General features: G+C 35.9%; 1 protein-coding gene across 1 annotated transcript; it reads right to left on the reverse strand.

Moving 5' to 3' along the window:
* Nucleotides 1-8,265: 8,265 nt before the first annotated feature.
* On the reverse strand, nucleotides 8,266-21,792 carry LOC136034782 (von Willebrand factor A domain-containing protein 5A-like; the record flags this gene model as incomplete). The annotated part of the gene is given in 2 exon segments (XM_065716193.1): nucleotides 8,266-8,498; nucleotides 21,570-21,792. Coding segments are annotated over 2 exon segments (432 nt in total). The 3' UTR covers nucleotides 8,266-8,289.
* Between the last annotated feature and the right edge of the window lie 1,163 nt (nucleotides 21,793-22,955).

The following is a 22,955-nucleotide window of genomic DNA, read 5'->3' on the forward strand; positions in this document are numbered from 1 at the left end:
CGCGAAGCGCCCCCCCAACTAGGTGTTGGGGTGGCGCGAAGCGCCACCCCAACAGCTAGTATATATATATATATATATATATATATATATACTAGCTGTTGGGGTGGCGCTTCGCGCCACCCCAACACCTAGTTGATGGGGACGCTTCGCAACCCCAACAAGCCCCCCCGCGCGCGTAAGTCGTTGCGCGCCATATTAGTTACGCGCCATAATAGTTGTGTCCCTGTGTCCCACCTGTGATATATATATATATATATATATATATATATATATATATATATATATATATATATATATATATATATATATATAAATAAGTTGTCTGTCTGTCTGTGGATCTGTGGATCAGGTGACGTCATGTTTCGGCTGACGTCATGAAATTAGTTGCCGTCATTTTTGCTTTGAAGGTGACGTCATTCAAGTTATATAAGACATATGTTCGCGTAGAAATCTATTAATGTTTAAGTTTACAATGACTGATGAAGATGCTCAAAGAGTCTATGGGCACACGTATGTCCCATTGTCTGTCTATGCCAAAAAGTCTATGCCAAAAAACTTGCTGCTGATAGTTCCTCGGCACGCTTTCTTTTCTGACTTTCTCTATCAGCAGCACGTTTTTTGGCATAGACTCTTTGAGCATCTTCATCAGTCATTGTAAACTTAAACATTAATAGATTTCTACGTGAACATATGTCTTATATAACTTGAATGACGTCACCGTCAAAGCAAAAATGACGGCAACTAATTTCATGACTTAATTTCAGAACTTAATTTCTGTGTTGACTGACGTCATGAAATTAGTTGTCGTCATTTTTGTTATGACGATGCTTAGTATATTGTAAAACACATTAATTTGGTTAATAATATACCATTTAAAACACCAAAATGAACATTCTGGAGTAGTCACTCGGTGAGAGCGGGTGTCAGAACGGAGAATGAAGGTCCCAGGTTCAAATCCTGGTTAGGCTAAAAAAGGTAAAAATCTAAAAACTAAAAAAAAAACTGAAAAAACTAAAAAAGGCAAAAACTACAAAAAAAACTAAAAACTAATAAAAAAAAATTAAGAATAAAAATAAAAAAAAATAAAAAAGATAAAAACTAAAAAAAAAGTAAAAAGAAAAAACGAAAAAAACTAAAAAAGCTAAAAAAAAGGTAAAAACCAATAAAAAACTGAAAAGAAAAAAAGGAATAAAACTAAAAAAATTTTCATCTAAAAAACTAAAAAAACTAAAAAAGGTAAAAACTAAAAGAACTAAAAAGAAAAAAAAACTAAAAAAAGGAAAAAAACTGAAAAATAAAGGAGAAAAAGAAAAATAAAAAAATATAAATAAAAATAAAAAAACTAAAAAGATAAAAACTTAAAAAAAACTAAAAAGAAAAAAGAAAAAAACTAAAAAACCTAAAAAAGGTCAAAACCAATAAAAAAAAACTAAAAGGAAAAAAAGGGAAAAAATTAAAAATTTATTTCATCATATACCAATTCAAAAACGAATGTATACCGGGATGACGACCGGGACACAGGGAATATAAATGACACAACTACAACGGGGACGCCGGGGGGCACAGGGGGATATAAATGACGACCGGGACACCGGGACACAAGGAATATAAATGACGCCCGGGACACTCAAAGAGAAATCAGAGACTGGGACACCGGGACACAAATGACGACAAATGGCGACCGGGACACAGGGAATATAAATGACGACCAGGACACAGGGACATTTGACGTTTGCATTTGACGTCATTATAAGTATATAAGGCTTTGTATATGACGTCATTATAAGATGACACTACAGACCGGGACACCGGGACACAAATGACGACCGGGACACCGGGAGAGAGGGAATATAAATGACGACCGGGACACTCAAAGAGAGATTACAGACTGGGATACCGGGACACAAATGACGACCAGGACACAGGGAATATAAATGACGACCAGGACACAGGGACACAACTACAACGGGAACGCCAGGGGCACAGGGGGATATATAAATGACGACGGGGACACAGGGAATGTTCGATTAGCAATCACCATCAACAAAGCTCAAAGGCAATCGTTAGAAAAATGCGGTATAGATCTGAATACGGATTGTTTTCCCATGGACAATTATTATGTTGCATGTTCAAGAGTTGGTAAACCTGACAATTTATTTATATTGACAGACAATGGGACAGCGAAGAATGTTGTATATTCGCATGTTTTACGTAGTTAAAAACATATATTTATATCTATCTCTATTCACAGGTGGGACACAGGGACACAACTACAATGGCGCGTAACTAATATGGCGCGTAACGACTTACAGCTAGTATATATATATATATATATATATATATATATATATATATATATATATATATATATATATATATATATATATATATTTATATATACTAGCTGTTGGGGAGGCGCTTCGCGCCCCCCCAACAGCAGATATATATATATATATAGATATATATATATATAGAGATATATATCGTAGATATATATATATATATATATATATATATATATATATATATATATATATATATATATATATATATATATATATATATATATATATATATATTCACAGATGGGACAGAGGAACACAACTACAATGGCGCGTAACTAATATGGCGCGTAACGACTTACGCGCGGGGAGGGCTTGGGGGGGTGCGCTGAACCAAAGAACTCTGACAAACTCCCTACCCTGAATTAAGGAAACATGCTCTCGTAATAAATGAGAAAACTCACATTTAATTCTCAAGTCACAGCAGGTAATAAACAGAACGAAAACTGTAAAAATTAGTTTAAAGAAAACTCCACCGAGAGGGAAGAATTAACCAATTAAAAAGATAACAATGCTGGTGCGAGAAAACAAAGGTATTTATAAGCTATATAAAATGTGTGACTCATCCTTTTGATATGTTCAGACAAAACTTTGAATGCAATTAGCCGATGCAGGGGAAATTATTTAAAGCAGAGTTTTGTATTAGTTATTGGAAGTCCCGCTTAACCCTTAAGCCAATCGAGAAAAACCAGTTGGGAATGTTCGTGGACTGCCGATCGTACTAGTAGCGTTTGCAGGTGCCACTAAAGGACAACTACTACTTCACTGATCCTCAAATATATTATCAATACTTCCAAATATTAGATTAATAGCTGAGCTGGACACAAGAATTGAGAATCAAAGGGACCAAAAAAAAAACTCATTGACTCCAAGAAAATTATTCTACTTACGACTTAAGTCAAACCTGGAACCCGTTAGTCGTGAAAATAAGTTAGTAATCTAAAAAGACTAATGAAACATGACTCAATTTTAAACAGCAAGGATTCCTTGCAAAAGGAATAATCTATTTAATAACCTAATCCATTTGAGAACTTTACTGTACTCCAGACCTGTAGCGCTCTTGAGTTGATGACTCCCAGTCAAACCTCCACCGCCTGTTCTCCAACTGCTTGTAAAGTTGATATTTGAAAGACTGAATGGAAAAAGTGTTGACAGTTGAGTCCTTAAATTGATTCCAGGGGTTTGTGACTCTTCTTGAGAAGTACCTTTGACAGTTTCTCAATTTGGGATTTTAACCAATAACATGTTTAAATAACATGTATTATCATGCATATATTTTAAAAAAGCTTTATCAGTCTACTGCTCCTTAGGGATCTCCCCAAGGCCACAGCGTGTCCCCAGGTGGCATAAGGGGAGCAACTTACACATATGTAGGGAACCTCCTTAGGAGGCACGGACAAAAGCGGGACCTTGTCCCTGGGGGTCATTAATAGAAATCGAGGCACCCTCGCCTGGGGCCATAAATAGAGGCGGAAGAGGAAGACACCCCTCAAATTTACACTCAAGAGGGCCCACCGGCGTGTCCTAGCATCCCGTTATTCACAAATCTTCTCCCAGCAATGGAATAATAAATTTATTTAAATTTCAAAGTAACGCAACACCATCATGGGAGGATCTTCTATGGGAGAACAACTGCGGCAAGGCGTAAGATCCGGATATCTGGACAACGGCCTCTGCAAAGGGCTGCATCGACCCTTTCGGGGTACCTGCAAGACTGGGGACTATGCGTTCAACTCAATTCCCACTTGTGGAGTGGCACCCATTGAGGAAACCCATAGCTTAGTAAACGACAACATTCACACGGGATTCTGTTTAATGAATAACTCTTCTGGGCTTGGTCTATTCTGATGGACGTTTTCGGGCTGAAAAACCTCTTCCTAGCTAATTTATCTACTATGAGTTGCCTCCCCATAGTAGCATAATATTTGTAGGCATGGATATATAATGAGTCGGAGGTAATAGGCTTGAGACTGTCTGTGCATGACTTCGAATCTTGTTGATAGAAGAACATTACTGAGTGACGAAAACCATGTTGTGACCATTATGAGCCCAGGATTGCACATAGGCTCCATTCATACTGGAGGTCCCAGGGACTTCTTTCTGTCCGGTTCTAAGCTGGCATAAGCGCTTCGATGTAGACTTGAGAAGATATGATGATCCCCGTCCTGTATTGGTGTCTGAGATCATTGAGCTTTTCCGGAGAGCTTTTGCTGAGGCCAAAGTAGTTTCAATGATTTAAAGAACATGAAAACTGGAACTTGGAATGTTACAACGTTAAACAAGAGCTAAGAGCTCATGTGGCACTTGTGACGAGGCAAGAAGAGCTAAGAGCCAAGCGCTCATATGGTATGAGCTCTAACAAAATTCCAAGAATCAATAGATTGATTTATAAGGAAAATCCGAGGCTTAATGCCGCTCAGGATTTAAAATAAGAGCTCTGAGTCACGATGTCCTTCTAACTATCAAAATTCATTAAGATCCGATCACCAACTCGTAAGTTATAAATACCTAATTTTTTCAAATTTTTCCTCTCCCTTTAGCCCCCCAGATGGTCGAACCTGGGAAACCGACTTTATCAAGTCAATTTGTGCAGCTCCCTGACACGCCTACCAATTTTCATCGTCCTAACAAGTCCAGAAGCACCAAACTCGCCAAATCACTGAACCCTCCTCCAACTCCCCCAAAGAGAGTGAATCCAGTACTTTCACGTATCAAGGACATTTTCTTATTCTATCCACCAAGCTTCATCCCGATTCCTCCACTCCAAGTGTTTTCCAAAATTTCCCCCTCCAACTCCCCCCCCCAATGTCAAAAGATCTGGTCGGGATTTGAAATGAGAGCTCTGAGACACGAACGTCTTCTAAATATCAAATTTCATTAAGATCCGATCACCCAATCGTAAGATAAAATACCCCAATTTTCACGTTCTTCCAAGAATTCCGGTTTCCCCCTCTAACTCCCCCCAATATCACAGGATCTTGTCGGAATGTAAAATTAGAGCTTTAATGCACAATATAATTCTAAATATCAAATTTCATTAAGATCTGGTCACCCTTTCGTAAGTTACAAATACCTCAATTTTCAAGATTACCCCCCCCCCCCAATTCCACCAAAGAGAGCATATCCGGTCCGGTTATGTCAGTCACGTATCTTAGACAGGTTTTTATTCTTCCCATCCAGTTTCATCCTGATCTCTCGGCTTTAAGTACTTTCTAAGAATTCTGGTCCCCCCCCCCCCCCAATGATGCTGGATCCAGTTGAGACTTAAAATAAGAATTCTGGGTTACGAGGTCCTTCTAAATGTGAAGTTTCATGAAGATCCGATCACTCCTTCGTGAGTTAAAAATACGTCATTTTTCTAGTTTTTCAGAATTAATCCCCCCCCCCCGATAGAACGGATCCATTCCAATTATGTAAACCACGTATCTAAGACATCTGCTTATTTTTCCCACCAAGTTTTATTCCGATCCCTCCAATCTAAGAGTTTTCCATGATTTTAGGTTCCCCCACCCCAAACTCCCGCCAATGCCACCAGATCCGGTCGGGATTTAAAATAAGAGCTTTGAGACACGATATCCTTCTAAATATCCAATTTCATTGAGATCCGATCACCCGTTCATAAGTTAAAAGTACCTCATTTTTTCTAATGTTTCATTATTAACCCCCCCCCCCCAACCACCCCAAAGAGAGCGGATCCGTTCCGGTTATGTCAGTCATGTATTTAGGACTTGTGCTTATTTTTCCCACCAAGTTTCATCCCGATCCCTCCACTCTAAGTGTTTTCCAAGATTTTAGGTTTCCCCCTCCCAAATCCCCCCACCCCCAATGTCACCAGATCCAGTCGGGATTGAAAATAATAGCTCTGAGATACGATATCCTTCCAAAAATCAAGTTTCATTAGGATCTGATCAAACGTTCGTAAGTTAAAAATACTTCAATTTTTCTATTTTTTCCGAATTAACGGGCCCCCAACTCCCCCCCAGGTGGTCAAATCGGGAAAAAGGACTATTTCTAAATTAATCTTATCCGGTCCCTGATACGCCTGCCAAATTTCATCGTTCTAGCTTACCTGGAAGTGCCTAAAGTAGCAAAACCGGGACCGACAGACAGACCGACAGAATTAGGGATTGCTAAATGTCACTTGGTTAATAGCAAGTGCCATAAAAATAACTATCGTATCGACATTTTGACTGACAAACTCAGACGATTCGAACGGGACTTATTAGGAGTTTCAGAGACTCATATCCCAGGGGTAGGAAGCCTGAAATTAGGTGATATAGAATTTGTTTACTCAGACATGAAGGATGGGGTACATAGACAGGGAGTAGGGCTCATGATGAATAAAGGAGCTGCTAAGTCTTGTTTAGGCTGGGAATGTATTAATAATAGAATACTAATTGTTCATTTTATGACTAAAAGTTCAGGATACCAGTTATAGTAGTATATGCCCCTATAGAACCGAGTGATTGAGATGCTAGTGACTCAGATGAATCTTACTTACAGTTACAGAAGCAAACAGACAGGGTCCCAGGTACAAATATGGTGTTTTTAGCGCCCAGGTCGGTAGAAATAGAAATAGATGGTATCCTAGGCTAGGTAAATTTGGTGTAGGAAAAGAAAGCAGTATTGGCTACAGACTTTTGCAATTTTGTAGGTATAATAACCTAGTTATAACCAATACGGTGTTAGGTCACAAAATGAACTAAGGAGGTGTGAAATGGAAGCCATGGATAAAATTGTCGAGGATCTGGAAGATGCAGCTAGACGACATAATAGTAAAATATTGTATTGACATGTTAATAAACTGAGAGGGAGTGGTCAATCCAGACTCGTCCCAGTTAAAGATAGGAACGGAGCCACAATTAGTGATAAGGAAAGAGTTAAAGAGAGATGGGCACAACAATTTGAGAATGTGCTAAATCGAGATAGAGTTGCAGAAAAAGATATAGAGGAAAATGAAAAAATTTGTGATACCTTGAATGTGAAGGAAGATTTGTTTTGTGAGGAAGAATTAGCGACGGTACTAAAAGGATTATTAAATAATAAGGCTCCAGGTGCAGATAGTGTGGTAAATGAGTTTCTTAGGTATGGTGGCTCTGAGGTTAGAAATAAGTTACTGAAGATTATGAATATGAGTTTTAAGTTTTGAAAATGAGTTTTCCTAACGATTTTAGGAAAACCTTAATTAAAACACTGTATAAGAGAGATGATGAGAGTGAGTGTGGTAATTATTGAGGCATTAGTCTGGTCTCTGTAGGTAGGAAATTACTTAGTAATACGATACTTTTTAGACTGAGAGATGCTGTAGACAAAGTTTTAAGAGAATAACAGTGCGGTTTTAGGAAAGATAGACAAAATTTCGTCCAAATTTTCACTTTTAGGTTAATAATTGAGAAGTATCTGAGTAGTCAAACACCTTCGGTCCTCAGTTTTATAGATTATGAGAAAGCGTTCGATTCTACAGATAGAAGAGCTTTAACAAAGGTCTTATCCTTGTATGGTATACCAGACAAATACATTAAAGTGATTAGTGCTACGTACGAGAATAACACGCGTTGCGGTTCAGGTAGGAAGTGTGTTCTATCCCCCTTTATATGGAACAACAATAAAGACCGAGTTGAACTCGCTCTAAATTTTGTTTTAACCATCTGTATAAACCTTGTAAATTTTTAAATTATTGGCTCTCTTTAATCTTTATTTATATACATTTATTATATTCTATTTTCTTATATTTATTATATTTTTATAATATTTATAGATTAAATTATCCACTTGGAAAATCACCCCTTCTAGATTTGGTTTACACATGATTATTCTCAAACGAAAACGTAACACAAAGAGTTTTTGGGGAGGGCTCTGGTCCATGACTTCCCCAAATAATCGCGTACCTGTTACACTCCCATTCAAATACATTGCCTTTCTAAATAGTTTATATTTTGACCGTTCTTCAACAGTAAAGCGCATAAAGAGTAAATAGATAAAAAAAAGAGAAATGAACAACCTTGAAAACATCAGGAAGCTTTTCTTCAAGAAGGAATGCACTTTGCTTGCTTTCAAGAGCCTCTTCATAGTTCTTTTTCGCTTCTTCTATCTCTTTAACGATCCCCAGGATTTCTCTATTTTCAAACGAGGCGCTAAAATAATACACTGCCGAGCCTGTTAAAACATAAAGTAAAAGTATGAAAAGTAAGCGATTTAGAATAGTTTTTAATTGCGAATTGTGGCAGTTCAACTGGTAAAGGCGAAAATTTACTAGGTTCAATAAAGAGAATGACCATTCAGACACTTATTCAAGACCCTATTTTGATAGGGGGGGATTTAAAATTTAGGGGAGACAAAAAATCGCACTATACGAGAGCAATCAAAACAGTTTAAAAAACTTAGACATTTCAGCGGGGTATGACTAAAATACCCTCCCTCCCCCTCCTGCGTTCGTCCCTTTGACTATAGTACAAATAGAATTATTTATGTTGAGTAAGAAAAAACCTTTAAGGCTAATGGTCTTAATTTGTGTCCAATGCTATTTCTCCTATGATAGAAAATCATGAATAACTTCTGCGATTTAGGTGATTTTGAACTGATTTTTTTTTTGATAACTCTCGAGTTAAAAAGGAAAAAAATGTTGGTTTCACTTTTTCTGTATATGCTTTACCTATTGTGCAAAAAAAAGAAATCAAGTTATTTTAGTTTGGTGAATAAAAATTTAGTGGATGGGAAATGACAGTAGATTTTTTTTTTAGTTCATCCTGCCAGTATTTAAAAAAAAATGTTGGTTGCAGAATTGTTATATTTTTATTTTTAACGGTGCAAAAAATTATTTTTAATTTTCAACATTTTTCTTGCTAGAAGGTATGAAGTTGGCTCCAGAGGGTAGAATTTTGGATCATATGTAGATTTTATAATCTACAACCATTACAGAAAATTTCTGATGTCTATCATAAATAGTTTGAAAGCAAAATCAGAAAAATACAATTTCAAAATGTGCTTACTTTTTACTTATTTTACCCCTGTTTCCGGCTTAATAGCGTTGTTCATCAGCCAATAGAAAAAAAGGCGGGATTCTTATCCAATTTTAGGCATTAGGCCTCCAAGGCATTGTGTCTCTGATTAAAGCTGTTGACTTGTCAACTGAAGTCAATAAGACATTTGAAATATGAGGAAGAAAATTATCAACAAAAGGTGGCTGAATTTAAAATACCGGTAAGTAAAAATTACATATACAAGTTTCATTCCCTCTTGTCCATTAAATAAAAAAAAAACAAGTTTTTTTTAACTGCATGTAAGGAGCGACATTAAAACGAACAAAAATTATTCCGTTTATGAAAGGGGGTAGTCCCCTCCTCAATGTCCCGCTCTCTACGCTAAAGTTTGACTCTTTCTCACAACTATACTTTTTAAAACAATAAGAAACTTTAGCGTAAAGAGCGAGGCGTTGAGGAGGGGACTACCCCTTTCATATACGGAATAATTTCTGTTCGTTTTAAGTTTTAATGACGCTCCTTACTTGAAGTTAAAAAAAACTTTTTTTTTATGTAATTTCTGAACGTTTTTAAATTAATGCATGTTTTGATTTGGCTAACCGCACAACGAAATTTGCATATCTTTTTTTGTCTAAATGGCTTTCTCATATTTTCGTTCTGACGATTTTGAAGAAAATGGGGTGGGGGAGGAGGTCTAGTTGCCCTCCAATTTTTGGTAACTTATAAAAGCACCTAGAACTTTGTATATTTGTATTACATATATGAGGGGGTTTGCCCTTTCGTCAATACCTCGCTCTTTACACTAAAGCTTAAATTTTCTCCCGGTTCTTTAAGAATGACCCTAGAATCACCAAGTCCGTAGAATATATAGTTGTAATTACTTTAACGGAAAGAGCGAGGTATTTAGGAGGAGATGAACCCCTCATATGCGTAATAATTTCTGTTCGTTTTATGTTTTAATGCTGCTCCTTACTTTCAGTTGAAAAACTTCTTCATTATTATTTTTTCAGTGTTTTTTTTTAATAATGCTAGAAAATCCTATGCCCCTTCATTGAATTTCTTTTCCCCCGTGACAAATTCCTCTAAGTAAAGATCCTTCAACGTAGCTCCCTCCCCTCTACCCCCCCCCCCCCTCAGCCAAAACCCCTCAACCGTTGACTTTTAATTAAAAGGAATAGTTGTGGGAAAAGTCAAGTCATGGCCAATTGTAGAAAAAGCCAAGACAGATTGTCCAATTAAGTGGGCATCAGGTCAAGGTAAACACTGATCAAAGTTTATAACTTGTAGCCCCTCCCCCGGGAACTATGGGGGAGTAAGTCGTCCCCAAAGACATCTTATTATGTTTTTTGACTATGCTTAAGAAAATGGCTATCTCAAAATTTTGATCTGTTGACTTTGAGAAAAAAATGAAAGTGGGAGGGGGCCTAGGTGCCCTCCAATTTTTGGTCGCTTAAAAAGGGCACTGGAACTTTTCATTTTCATTAAAATGAGCCCTCTTGCGACACCCTAGGACCAATGGGTCGATACAATCACCCCTGGGAAAAAGAAAACAAAAAACAAATAAACACGCACCCTTGATCAGTCTTCTGGCAAAACAATTCTATGACTTTTAGGGCGTGTTTCCCCCTTTTTTCCAAAATAAGACAAATTTTCTCAGGCTCTTATCTTTTGATGGGTAGGACTAAATTTAATTAAAATCCGATTCTTTTGACGTATTTATTAGTATCAAAATTTCGTTTTTTAGACTTTCGTTTACTATTGAGCCGGGTCGCTGTTTTGTTTTTCTATGGTTCTTTTCATTTTTTTTAGAAAGGTGCTGCTTGGAGAACAAGATAAAGATAATTTGTCAAATGGATCGAAAATTTCAGAAGAATTTTCAGCAAATCCTCTCATAGACGATTCAAATAAATTGGGAAACGGTAGTGGTTCTTACGGTGTTGATTGCCCCGATACGAATACTGGGATAGACTTATCTGGAATTCCAGATGGAAACTGCATTGTGAATCTAAGGTATTTCCTTGCTGAAGTAATTTCAGCATTCAGACACAAAATCAGTTGCGATCACGGAAAATTGATTATAAAGCAATTAGAAAAGAAAGGCCTGAAAACTGAACTGAAAGTTAAGTGTAATAAGTGTAACTGGGAAAAGAGGATTAAAGGTGAACCAGAATGTCCAGCAACAAGCGTAAAAGAATATCTTTCAAGTTTTACGGACCAGACACAGGTTGCTTTTTCCGAAAAAAAAATCAAGTCTTAAAGGCTGCTTGAATTCGAAGGCTGTTTGGGGAGCCATGGGTAGTGGAGGAGGATATTCTACACTGTGTGAATTCTTCGGGGTGCTTGGAGTGAAACCAATGTCACGAATAGTTTATTCCCGTATTGAAAGGCAGCTTGGTAATGCTTGGATGAATAGTTTATCGGAAATTTTGCTAGAAAATGGACGAGAGGCCTTAAAATCAGCCATTCATGATGATAGGTATAAGGAGGACTTATACTGGACAAAAGTGATATGTGATGGAGGCTGGAATAAGCGTAGCAAAGGACACGATTATTCGGCCAAAGGATGTGTTGCAGTTATCATAGATGCATTTACGAAAAAACTGTTATATGTTGGCATAAAAAATAAATACTGTTATATATGTTTTTCTTCTGCAAACGCCAAAGTAATTCCCAAAGATCATTTCTGCTTTCTGAATTATAACGGAAATTCAAGGAGCATGGAAACAGATATTCTAGTTGAAGGCTTTCGTTCCAGTGAGGAGATGCACGGATTACAGTTTTTAGAGTTTATCGGTGACGGTGATTCCAGTGTTTTTTATAAGCTAAAACAAAGTGTTTCCTACGGTTCCAACATACGGAAACATGAATGTGCAAATCACGTCACAAAAAACTATACAGCCCATCTATATAATTTGTGCAAAAATAAAAAAGGTTTGTACACAAAATGTCTTCCCCGAGGAATTATCCAGCAACTGACAAAAAATTTAACGGGTGCGATAAAAATAAATTCTGAAAATAATGGAACAGCAGAAGAATTGAAAATCTTGTTAAAAAGAGGTCCGTACCATGTTTTCGGAAACCACACAAAATGTGATTCTGGATGTCCTAAGATTGCTGAATTGACCGTGAATAGTAAAATAGAAGATCGGTGGAATAATTTTCCCCTGCACGTGTTTGAAGATGTTATGACAGAGGTCGATATTGTGTGTCGAAAAGCAGAGCAGCTTCGAAATGACGCAACTACAAACTTAGCTGAAAGCTACATGTCAGTTGTTGCTAAATTCATCGGAGGAAAGCAAATAAGCCGGTCTAAACGAGGTTCATATCATGCAAGAGTTCATGGAGCAAGTCTTGCTTATAATTCAGGTCCAAAATGGCATCAATTAGCTTGGAAAAATATTTTTGGGCTTAGTCCTTCTAGCGTAACAAAAAAATATTGTAATAAAACGGCTAAACTCCGTGTAATATCTAAACGTAATTTGACCAGTTATTATAGTGCTCTTGGAGGAAAACACGTTGCTAAGTTAAAAAATAGAAACTATAACTTTGGTAATCGTGACTATGGACCAAATTGCAATAAGCCAGACATGACTTCTGATGAAATGAATTTGGCCATACAAAAATATACTGACGAGAATTTAAAATTGGATTTTGCCAGTATAAGCTGTTTGTTCAACAGTACCAAGGGCCAATCCAAAAATGACACTTGGGTTGAAGAAAGATCTAAGAGAATAACTAGTAGTTACTTCCACAGAATTGCAACCAGAAAAAACAGCACCAGAGTTGCCCCAATTGTTAAGCAAATTCGAAACTTGGGACCTAGATTCTGCTCTGCCCTAATGAAAAAGGGCTTAGATTTAGAAGTAGTGGCACTAGAAGCATATGAAAACAAATTCAACTTAAAAGTCGTAAAGGGAGATCAAATAGGACTCAGTGTGCATCCACAGTATCAGTATCTTGCTGCATCTGTAGATGGGCTGCTCCCTAATGGCACACCTATAGAGATAAAAACGGTGCATAATATACCAGAGTTCAAAACCATTTATGATGTGGCCCAGTCAAAAAATTTAGTTAAAGCATTTTTTCTTGAATTATCCAGTGAAGGTCTTCAGCTAAAAAAAAATCACAGGTATTTCGCCCAGATACAAGGCCAACTCGAGATACTGGATAAAATGGTATGCCACTTAATAGTTTATAACTCTATTGAGGATTGGGAAATAATTACAGTTCACCGATCGAAAGACTACTGGGAAAAAATATTTCCGAAGCTTGAAGCCTTCTGGAATGAATCCTTACTTCCTGAAATTTTAGACTCAAGGGTTGCAAGGAATATGGAAATCAGAGAACCTGTGTCTGTAAAATGTACAACAGCCCACCAACCGAAGGACTCAAGCTTGTCTCAAGAAATAAAAAGAGGAAAAAAAAGAAGGTTGAGTCGAGTTGAAGTGAACAGCAAGAAAAAAAACGCAGAGAAGGGATCGGGGGAGAACAGTGAATTTACCAGGAACTCAATGCATGAAAACAGTGATTTTGAAGAAATAATTTGGTCTGATTTGGAATAGATAAATCTTCGTGTTTGATAAAAAAAAATGTGTTAAAAAATATTGGCAAGGAAAATTATTTTTTCCTCCATAAATTTCTGTCTCATTCTTCGTCAATGTCCAAAAATAATGAAGTTTCTTATCTGGTCTGAAGTATATTAAATACATTTAATACAAACAATTTTAGTTTTTTTTTTATAAATTTCTTGTATGTTACCTGGGCTTAATATTTGTGATTTTTATAGTTTTTCCTACAATTATTACGTTTTCTGTACAATTCGTTCATTTTTGGTATTTAATTAAAGCGTCTTTAAGTTTCTTTCCGAAATCTTGTGCATCTCGCCCTAACACAAAATAACGTTAATGCCCTAATCTTATTACAAGAAAAATAGCTTTCATCTTATTAATTCCAAAATACTGACAAAAAAAACCCCTATAAAAATCAAGGTGACTGGAAAGATATTGAAAATGAACTGAATGTGTAATGTATAATTATTTAGTGTTTAATATACTAATTACAGGAAGCATCAACAATTAAGGTTTACAGATTATATTTAGCGACAATTTTTTATTTTGGTTTACGGTTAGAAGGGAACTCTAGTCGAACTCCTATGGGCAGTAATTTGTGTCCTTTTTGGTTTAACTTTAGCACTCATTTTAATTTTTAATCGTTTAGGATTTAATTATTTGTATATAGCAGTACCCATTTCTTTTATGTTTGGTATAATTATTTATTTTTATTTCTCTTCATTTTCAGTCAATTATGCATAGACAGTAATGTTTGACCGTTTCACATTTAGATCATTGAAGGATTTTATTTTCTGTCCGTCTGTTTCAAATGGCTCTTTAATTTTCAATTACTTAACTCACTAGCCTAATTGTATAATGTACATTCCCAGATTGCTATGAAATCACGATCTTGTATCAGACTTAGCAGACATCTGCCATGCTTGGGAAACTTATGTCATGCTTGGCACAGATCATTCACTCTTAGTACTGTTCTCAGAGTTCCGCTATGCTTGGCACACTTCTGCCATGCTTGGTACTAGCCACCTGAGGTATATGATTTCTGAGAGTGAAAAACCTCTCAAACATTCATCCTTTTTCTTTGGGTAGTTTACTTTTGCATGTGCGGACTGTTTGTTTTCGTTGTTGTATTTTAATGGGGGCAGATACGATGGACAAGGGTTTTTAAATTCATTTTGGGAAATCCCGAACTTTTTACTGTTATCGCTTTTCTTCTATTTCAATAAAAATTCTTTTTTATGTGCTTTAACCCGTATGCGCCTGAGAGGCTATATTTCTTCCAAAATAAGTTCATTAGTACGGGTATGCATCGAGTTTTTCGTTTTACACAAACTTTTCCTCTTGTTATCTTCCCAATAAATTAGTTTTATTTCCATCAATTCTGTTTATGTACTACTTTTTCATAGTAAATTTATGATGGAATGGCGGATTAGTCTTCTTAGTTATTTAGCAGGATGAGATTGAGGAGCACAAAAACACAAACGTACGCAAACACAGGAACAAGTCTACACACACACATCAAATTACCAATTACGCACTTATTGTTTGATGCAAGCTGTGCTAGAGTTTTGTTCGCAGGAATTCTTCAATTCAATTCAATCATATATATTTAAATGAAAACACATAATTACATGTACATAATCTGCCAGGAAAGCACAAAAGTGCTTGACTAGGGCAGAAACTTAACTAAAGAATAATTAAACAATCAACTAACAGAAACAACGAATCAACTGGATTTATCAAAAAAGAAAAAAAAGAGAAAAAAGGGGAGTGACGAAGAGAAAGAAAAGAAAAAAAAAGAAAAGAAAAGAAAAGACCGAAAAGAGGAGGACCGCATGATATTCAAATCTAAACAGTATTTCTGGAACGACCCTTCACTGCTCGCTTGAAGGTAGTAAGGTTATTTGAGTTCCGGATTTCCAAGGGGATTGAATTCCAGATAGCTGGTGCATATCCGTAGAAAGTCCTTTGCGAAAGCCAAGTTGGGTATCGCACAGAAGATTCTACTCCTGGAGGTAATCATACATTCTTTCATGGACTACTTTCTCATAAATCTTCGAAAAAAAGGTAAAATAGAAATGGATCGGTAATTACTCGGTTCATTTTTTTACTTCCCTTTGTGAAGGGGTAGCACTCAGGCTAATTTAAGTCTTTCTGGAAAAGTTCCCTCTTCAAGTGATAAATTAATCAGATGAGTCAAAATAGAAATAACAATTGTTTTTGTTGCTTTAACGATACTTCATCTACTCCACAGGATTGTTATTTCATACACATAATTATTTCATTTATTTCATTTTCATCACAATTTGTAAAAAGGAATTCAGAAGTAACATGACGAGGTTTAAGTTTGGGGACTGGTGGACTTCGAGAACTGAAGATTAAAAGAAAATAGCCAGGTGTGTGTTTCACCCACCTGGCTAACTGCTTGCAATTCTCAATACCCAAGGGTTCTCCCAATAGCCAAACAATTTTCATTTCCAAACGGACTCGGTCTCGGTTGAGGTTTGGGAGAGTTCACGCTTTACATTTCAAAACAGACACCCATCTCGAAAATAAAAGATTTGTCTACTTTTCGTACAAGTTCTACCATTTGCATTCAATGCGCATCGAATCAAAATCTCTGAGCGAAAAAATATAGGATTACCCTTTAAATTGATGTGCAAAAGAAAACACTATTTTTAGCTCAGCAGTGGGTATATTTTCTTTTACATAACCTGTTCATTTAAATTAATCTCCGTAGAATCTAACGTGCTTTTGCTAAACAAACATCTTTTGTTTTTTTCTCCCACTTGTTTATGTTTTTGTCAAGTCTCATAAACGAGTTTGCTATCGAATAGATACTAGCAGTGGCGTTATTAAGATTCTTAGAATCTGTTTCAGAAATTGGGCGGGAACAAAAAAGACCATTAGCCTTAAATTAAAATACAGAAAGATGAACTTATTGAGAAATATATCCAGTTTATAAGCACAAAAACAAAGAGAAAAACAAGAAGAAAAAGACATATCATCACACCTTTATTTATTGATGACGGAATAAATATATGATTCTTTGATTAAAAAAAAAAAATTATTGTATTATAACTGATCAAAGATAAGGGTTTCATTAAAAAAAACAACAGCATGTAATTGAAGAAGCGAGTGAATGACCTTTTACTTTGATGAAGAAAAATTGTCCGATGTTTATAGATAAGGATACTGTAATAAATATGAGTCACTACGCAAACAGATAAGAAGTTTATTTTTCGTATGACTGATAAAAAAAAAATATAACTTGACAAACTATGGATAGAGAAGTGTATGCAGGAATTTCCGGTCCCCTTTTAAAGAATTAGGCAATGCCTAGTTGAAACAGGCGGGTTATTTAAAATATAGACTCATACTAAATTTAATTGAAATTGTTTGTATGTGCTAACTGACATCAAGGCCACATCCAAGAAGGGGGGGGGTGACTAGGGGGTTTGACCCCCCCCCCAAAAAAAAATTGTCAAACTCGTAAAAACGTAACAAAAATGAACATAAAAAAAATTTTGATACATTTTTTAAAGTATTTTTATTTCCCCCCCCCCCCAAAAAAAAGAAAATACTTTTGTAGCCCCCCTAAAAAAATCCTGAATACACCCCTGCCTGAAGTAGTTTATTTATATTTGAAATTCCTTAATCTCAATAATATACTGCTTTTATATATATCTGGTTATAAGACGTAACGATTGAATCCACAAAGGGTGGCCAATAGTGGTCTTGCCTTGCATTATCTAATAATATTTCGCATTCTGTAAGAAAAATTAATCAGCGAATGATATAAGTGTCTTTGAATCTGAGCTTATTGATTTTAAATGCAAAATTACAGATTTAAGCGTAGATAACATTTATCTATCCCAAAGTGATTCTGTTCCTTCGTCTTTTCAAACCCTAAATTAGTTACAGATTATAATCCTAAAACGACTGTATTGGATAGTCATAGTGGGTGATTTTACGTAAATTTGACATTTCTCAAGTCCTCAATATCTGTTTAATTTTTTCCAGCTATGCTAACTTTGGAAAATTGTCGTATGTCTGCCCACCCGTGTGACTGAGGGTACACCGTCTTTGACTGAACTAAATAAAGAAACAATTTTTTTCAACTGAAAGTAAGGAGCGACATTAAAACTTAAAACAAACAGAAATTATTCCGCATATAAAAGGGACTGTCCCTTCCTCAATGTCCCGCTCTTTACGCTGAAGTTTGACTCTTTGTCACAGTTCTACTTTTCAAAACGGTAAAAAACTTTAGCGTAAAGAGCGGGACGTTGAGGAGGGGACAGCCCCTTTCATATGCGGAATAATTTCTGTACGTTTTAAGTTTTAATGTCACTCTTACTTTCAGCTGAAAAAACTTTCTTTATTTAATTTCTGAACGTTTTTTAATTAATGTATGCTTTGATTTTGGCTCACCTCACATGAATAATTAAAACAAAATTTGCATATTAATTTCTTTTGGCTAAATGGATTTCTCATAGTTTTGATCGGACGATTTTGATAAAAAAAGGGGTGGCAGAGGAGGCCTAGTTGCCCTCCAATTTTTGGCTACTTAAAAATGCAACTAAAACTTTTTTACGAACGTTTTTATTAGTAACAAATATACGTAACTTACGTAACGAACTTCTATATTTGTATTATGTAATTATTTTCATTACGTATATGAAAGGGTTCGCCCCCTCGTCAATACCTCGCATTTTACACTAAAGCTTGAATTTTGTCCCAATTCTTTAAGAATGACCTCGGAATCACAAAGACCATAGAATAAATATTTGAAATTACTAAAAATACTTTAACGTAAAGAGTGAGGTATTGAGGAAGAGACGAACGCCCTTGTATACGTAATAATATCTGTTGTTTTAATTTTTAATGCTGCTCCTTACTTCCAGTTGAAATGCTGCTCCTTACTACCACTGGGTCGATACGATCAACCCTTTGAAAAAAAAAAACAACAAAAAAACAACAACAAATTAACACGCATCCGTGATCTGTGTTCTGGCAAAAACTATAAAATTCCACATTTTTTGTTGATAGGAGCTTGAAACTTGTACAATAGGGTTCTCTGATACGCTGAATCTGATGGTGTGATTTTCGTTAAGATTCTATGCCTTTAAGAGAGTGTTTCCGCCTATTTTCTAAAAATAACACAAAATTTCCCAGGCTCGTAACTTTTGATGGGTAAGATTAAACTCGATGAAACTTATATATTTAAAATCAGCACAAAATACAATTGTTTTGATGTAACTATTGGTATCAAAATTCCGTTTTATAGAGTTTTGGTTACTATTGAGCCGGGTCGCTCCTTACTACAGTTAGTTTCAGTTCGTTTCATTATGAAACGTTTTCATAATGCTGAATTTGGTCCGAAACCCTATATTAGTGAGCACCATTTTTGAGCACTTTACCACTTATTCTAATTTAAGTTTTATAATCAGGAAGACTCAGGCGTCTAGTTAATCTCTATTAGATATAGTAAGATTGAGTTGACCCTCATTAGGTCACTGTTGATCGGTTATACAGGGTAGAAACCCCAAGTTTCTGTTTTATTATTAGGCAGTTTTCTTATTTTCGTCGATATTTTAACCATATTTTCCCTTCTCTTTTATCTCCCTTTCCCTCGTTCTTCCTTTTTACCTTTTGTAATTTTTCAGGGTCTTTTTTCAGCCCACCTGTTTTAACAATGTGCCATGTGGATGCTTTATGCAAAATATCATTACCACGGGTGTGTTTTATTGTTACCCTTGTTCCCTATTTCACATACAATTCACACCTTATAACCCTTAACAAAATACTGTTGCACACTATTGGGGAAAATTTTTTAACATAATTTCTGCTCACAGGTTTTTTATATATTCTTTTCTTCAAAGACAGTTTTCACAACTATCTTTCTCGTTCTCTTTGGGCTCATTATGAAAGCAAATACAGTAAAAAAATCCCATTTTCAAGTTCCAAATGCTTCGGCGTACCCAAACTAATTTACGCATTGGCTGAGAAATTTCAACAGTATTCAAGCTATTTCAGGACTCTAAAAACACCTTATGTGTTTTTGCAAGAAACGTCAGCTAAATTAACCTGGTTATAGTTTTGTTTGTTGTCCTCAGCTAATACCTGAGTTACAATGATTATCTAGGTAAACTGAATTCAAAAATGTTAATTGTTCGTAAATAGACAATTATACCATTAATTAATACCAATTATAGCATTATACATAAACAATTATACCCGTAATCGGGAAATTCAGTTTTGTTCTGAGGCTAAGGTTTGAAATTTACTTTTCTAGACATAACGGTCAAAATAGTCTATTCAATATTCTTACTTTAGCTGCACTTGTAAGATATCAACATAGATACGAAAAAAATAAGACGTTTTAGTAGAGCTAAATGAGCATTTTGCTTTTTATAGAAGTGCTGTATTTTTGACAATAAGATGCACTCCCTACTTTTAAATTCAGTTTCCCATTTTTATATTAAGTTTCATTGGTTTCCTCCTCTTCCTGAAGGTCATCATCAATTTCATCAACAAGTTGGGGTTTCAGGTATATACCAGATAGTGCCAAAGATAGAGCCTTCTTATTCTGTTAGCAATTTAGCTCCCACATCTCATATCAACATTAAGCTACCAAGACCTAGAAAAATCCCAAGTACCTCATAGCAACAATCCTCCCTCCAAACAAACACCCACATAAATTTTATTTACCCCCCCCCCGTAGCAATGGAATAGTTGTGGGCATCAAGTCATGGCTAATGACAGATAGTCAATCCGTTGATTTTTGAATTAAAATGGAATAGTTGTTGGCATCAAGACATGGCTAATTGTAGAAAAAGCCAAGACAGATAGTCCAACTGAGAGAGAAGAAAAACATGGCATTAATAAATTAAAAATGGAATAGTTGTGGGCATCAAGTCATGGCTAATTGTAGAAAAAGCCAAGACAGATAGTCCAATTGAGCGAATTGGACTTTTTAATTAAAATGGAATAGATCAAGTCATGGCTAATTATAGAAAAAGCCAAGACAGATTGTCCAATTGAGTGAACTAAATTGAATGAAAAAATCAACGAGTCCGTTGATTTTTGAATGAAAATGGAGTAGTTGTGGGCATCAAGTCATGGCTAATTGTAGAAAAAGCCAAGACAGATAGTCCAATTAAGTGAGAAGGAAAACCTGGGATTAATTCCCCCCTCCTTCATTCCCGACGCTACCATCTCCCACTTATGCTACACCTCGTGAAGTTTTGTCAACACGACAAAACATGAGTTTTGTCACAGAGCAGTGTACTTTAAGTTTAGTTATTTCCTTTTTTTAATTAAACTCGATTGAACCTCTCATGTAACTCCACAATGCCGAACTAGAGTCAATTTGTTGGAGGTTATATCATGTTCATCACGCTGGGTTGAGCAAATATATTTGAAAATTATCCAATATATTTGGTCTTAGGCAGGTTGAACCAAGAATTTAGAATTGAAACATGAGACCAATAATTTCACCTAGAATCAAAGGCAAACAAGCATCTAAAGTCAAATTAACCACTATCTTTCTGATAGATAACCGGTATTTTGCAAATCTGTCTCGACAGGTTTCGTATGTCAATCACACGGGTTTTCCTAAGACAAGAATATAAACAGCATATTAGGCTATGGAACGAAAACTTGAACAGCAATTATACCTTCATCAACAGGAAATTTGTATATGGCTTCTATTGGCTGCATCTCCAGGTTTTTGTAAGTTTGAACAACTTCGACTTCTGCAAGCACATCAACAATTTTTACATGTACCTTGACCCCAGTCAGAGGGACAGGATATTCGTTTTCATTTTTAGTTGCTAGAAGGCCCAAAGGTACTCCATCTACTTGAACCCTTTTTGTCGTTGCCATTGCCATTATCTGCATCTGAACAAAAAAAGAACTTAATACATTGGAAGGAAGTTTGTAACGGGAAAAATTAGAAATTATTTTCGAAAAGGCCTACAAATTTGCCAGTTCAAAGAAGAAAAGTAGATGTCCAGTAGACATGATCCGCTTATTATCGTGCTATGCTAAGCGTAAAAGAGGAATCTACAAAAACCAAATTTTGGGAAAACCAAGCTTTCTCAAGAAGTTATAAACTTTATTTTGATTAAAATACGTAAGTACCTAGTTTGTGCGACAGTTCCCTGGCCCTATTACCGAAATATTTTCTCACAACAACAGATTGTCACTTATCTTTGTGATTGTAGTAGAGCTTGCTATTTTATTTTCTGGGTTAGGGAATTAGACAGGGAAATGGTATTACATGTGTCTCATAGGCTTTAACAGTTCTCACATTGCTAAAGAAACTAAAGCTTGGCCTTTACTTCTTTCTTAGTAATGATAGAGAAAATCGGGCAGCAGCAAGAGAGTCGACTTTTGAACTAAGTGAGATACTATTGCTTTTAAAATTCGTAAATAATCGTTAAATAGCGTTTAAATGTATCCTTATTTTTTTTTCTAGAGGATACAGATCACTGAGATAAACTCTATTGAACCAGTTTTGACGGCCTGATAACTTCATCACAGTTGTTGACACTGGAAGAAAAGATAATGACTACACAAAAACAAGTCAAGGTGTGGTTCGTGCAAAAACGACAAGTCTTGGTTCGATATAAGGATTGGCTCAAGACATAAAGTGAATTCATTGCCCCCCTCCTCTCCCTTTCTCAATAGTTCTTTTTAGCAGAAAAGTTAAACCCAGTTTGAAGTAGAATCACACAAACATTTTTGATCAGTATTATTGGTGGCACTAAGTGGCCCTGCAGTCCTCTCTTCCTACCACTGCCTATTTTTTTTAAAGAAAGATATTTTTTTTAGAAACCTTCTTTTTAAAACATGCCATTATTTTTTTAAGTTTGGAGGCCTTGACAACTACGGCATTTAACCGACGTCGAGGAAAGCAAGGTGTTACGACTGAAAAACTTTTGTCAGCAAAGCCAGCAAAGATTACTGCCACATTTCAAGTTGCATAAGCCAAGTAAATTTAGTTTCCATTCAATTTGTTCTTAGTTAACGTTTCCAAACTCAGCATATCCTTATCTGAC

This window comes from Artemia franciscana, chromosome 13 (genome assembly GCF_032884065.1).
Source record: "Artemia franciscana chromosome 13, ASM3288406v1, whole genome shotgun sequence".
Lineage (NCBI taxonomy): Eukaryota > Metazoa > Arthropoda > Branchiopoda > Anostraca > Artemiidae > Artemia > Artemia franciscana.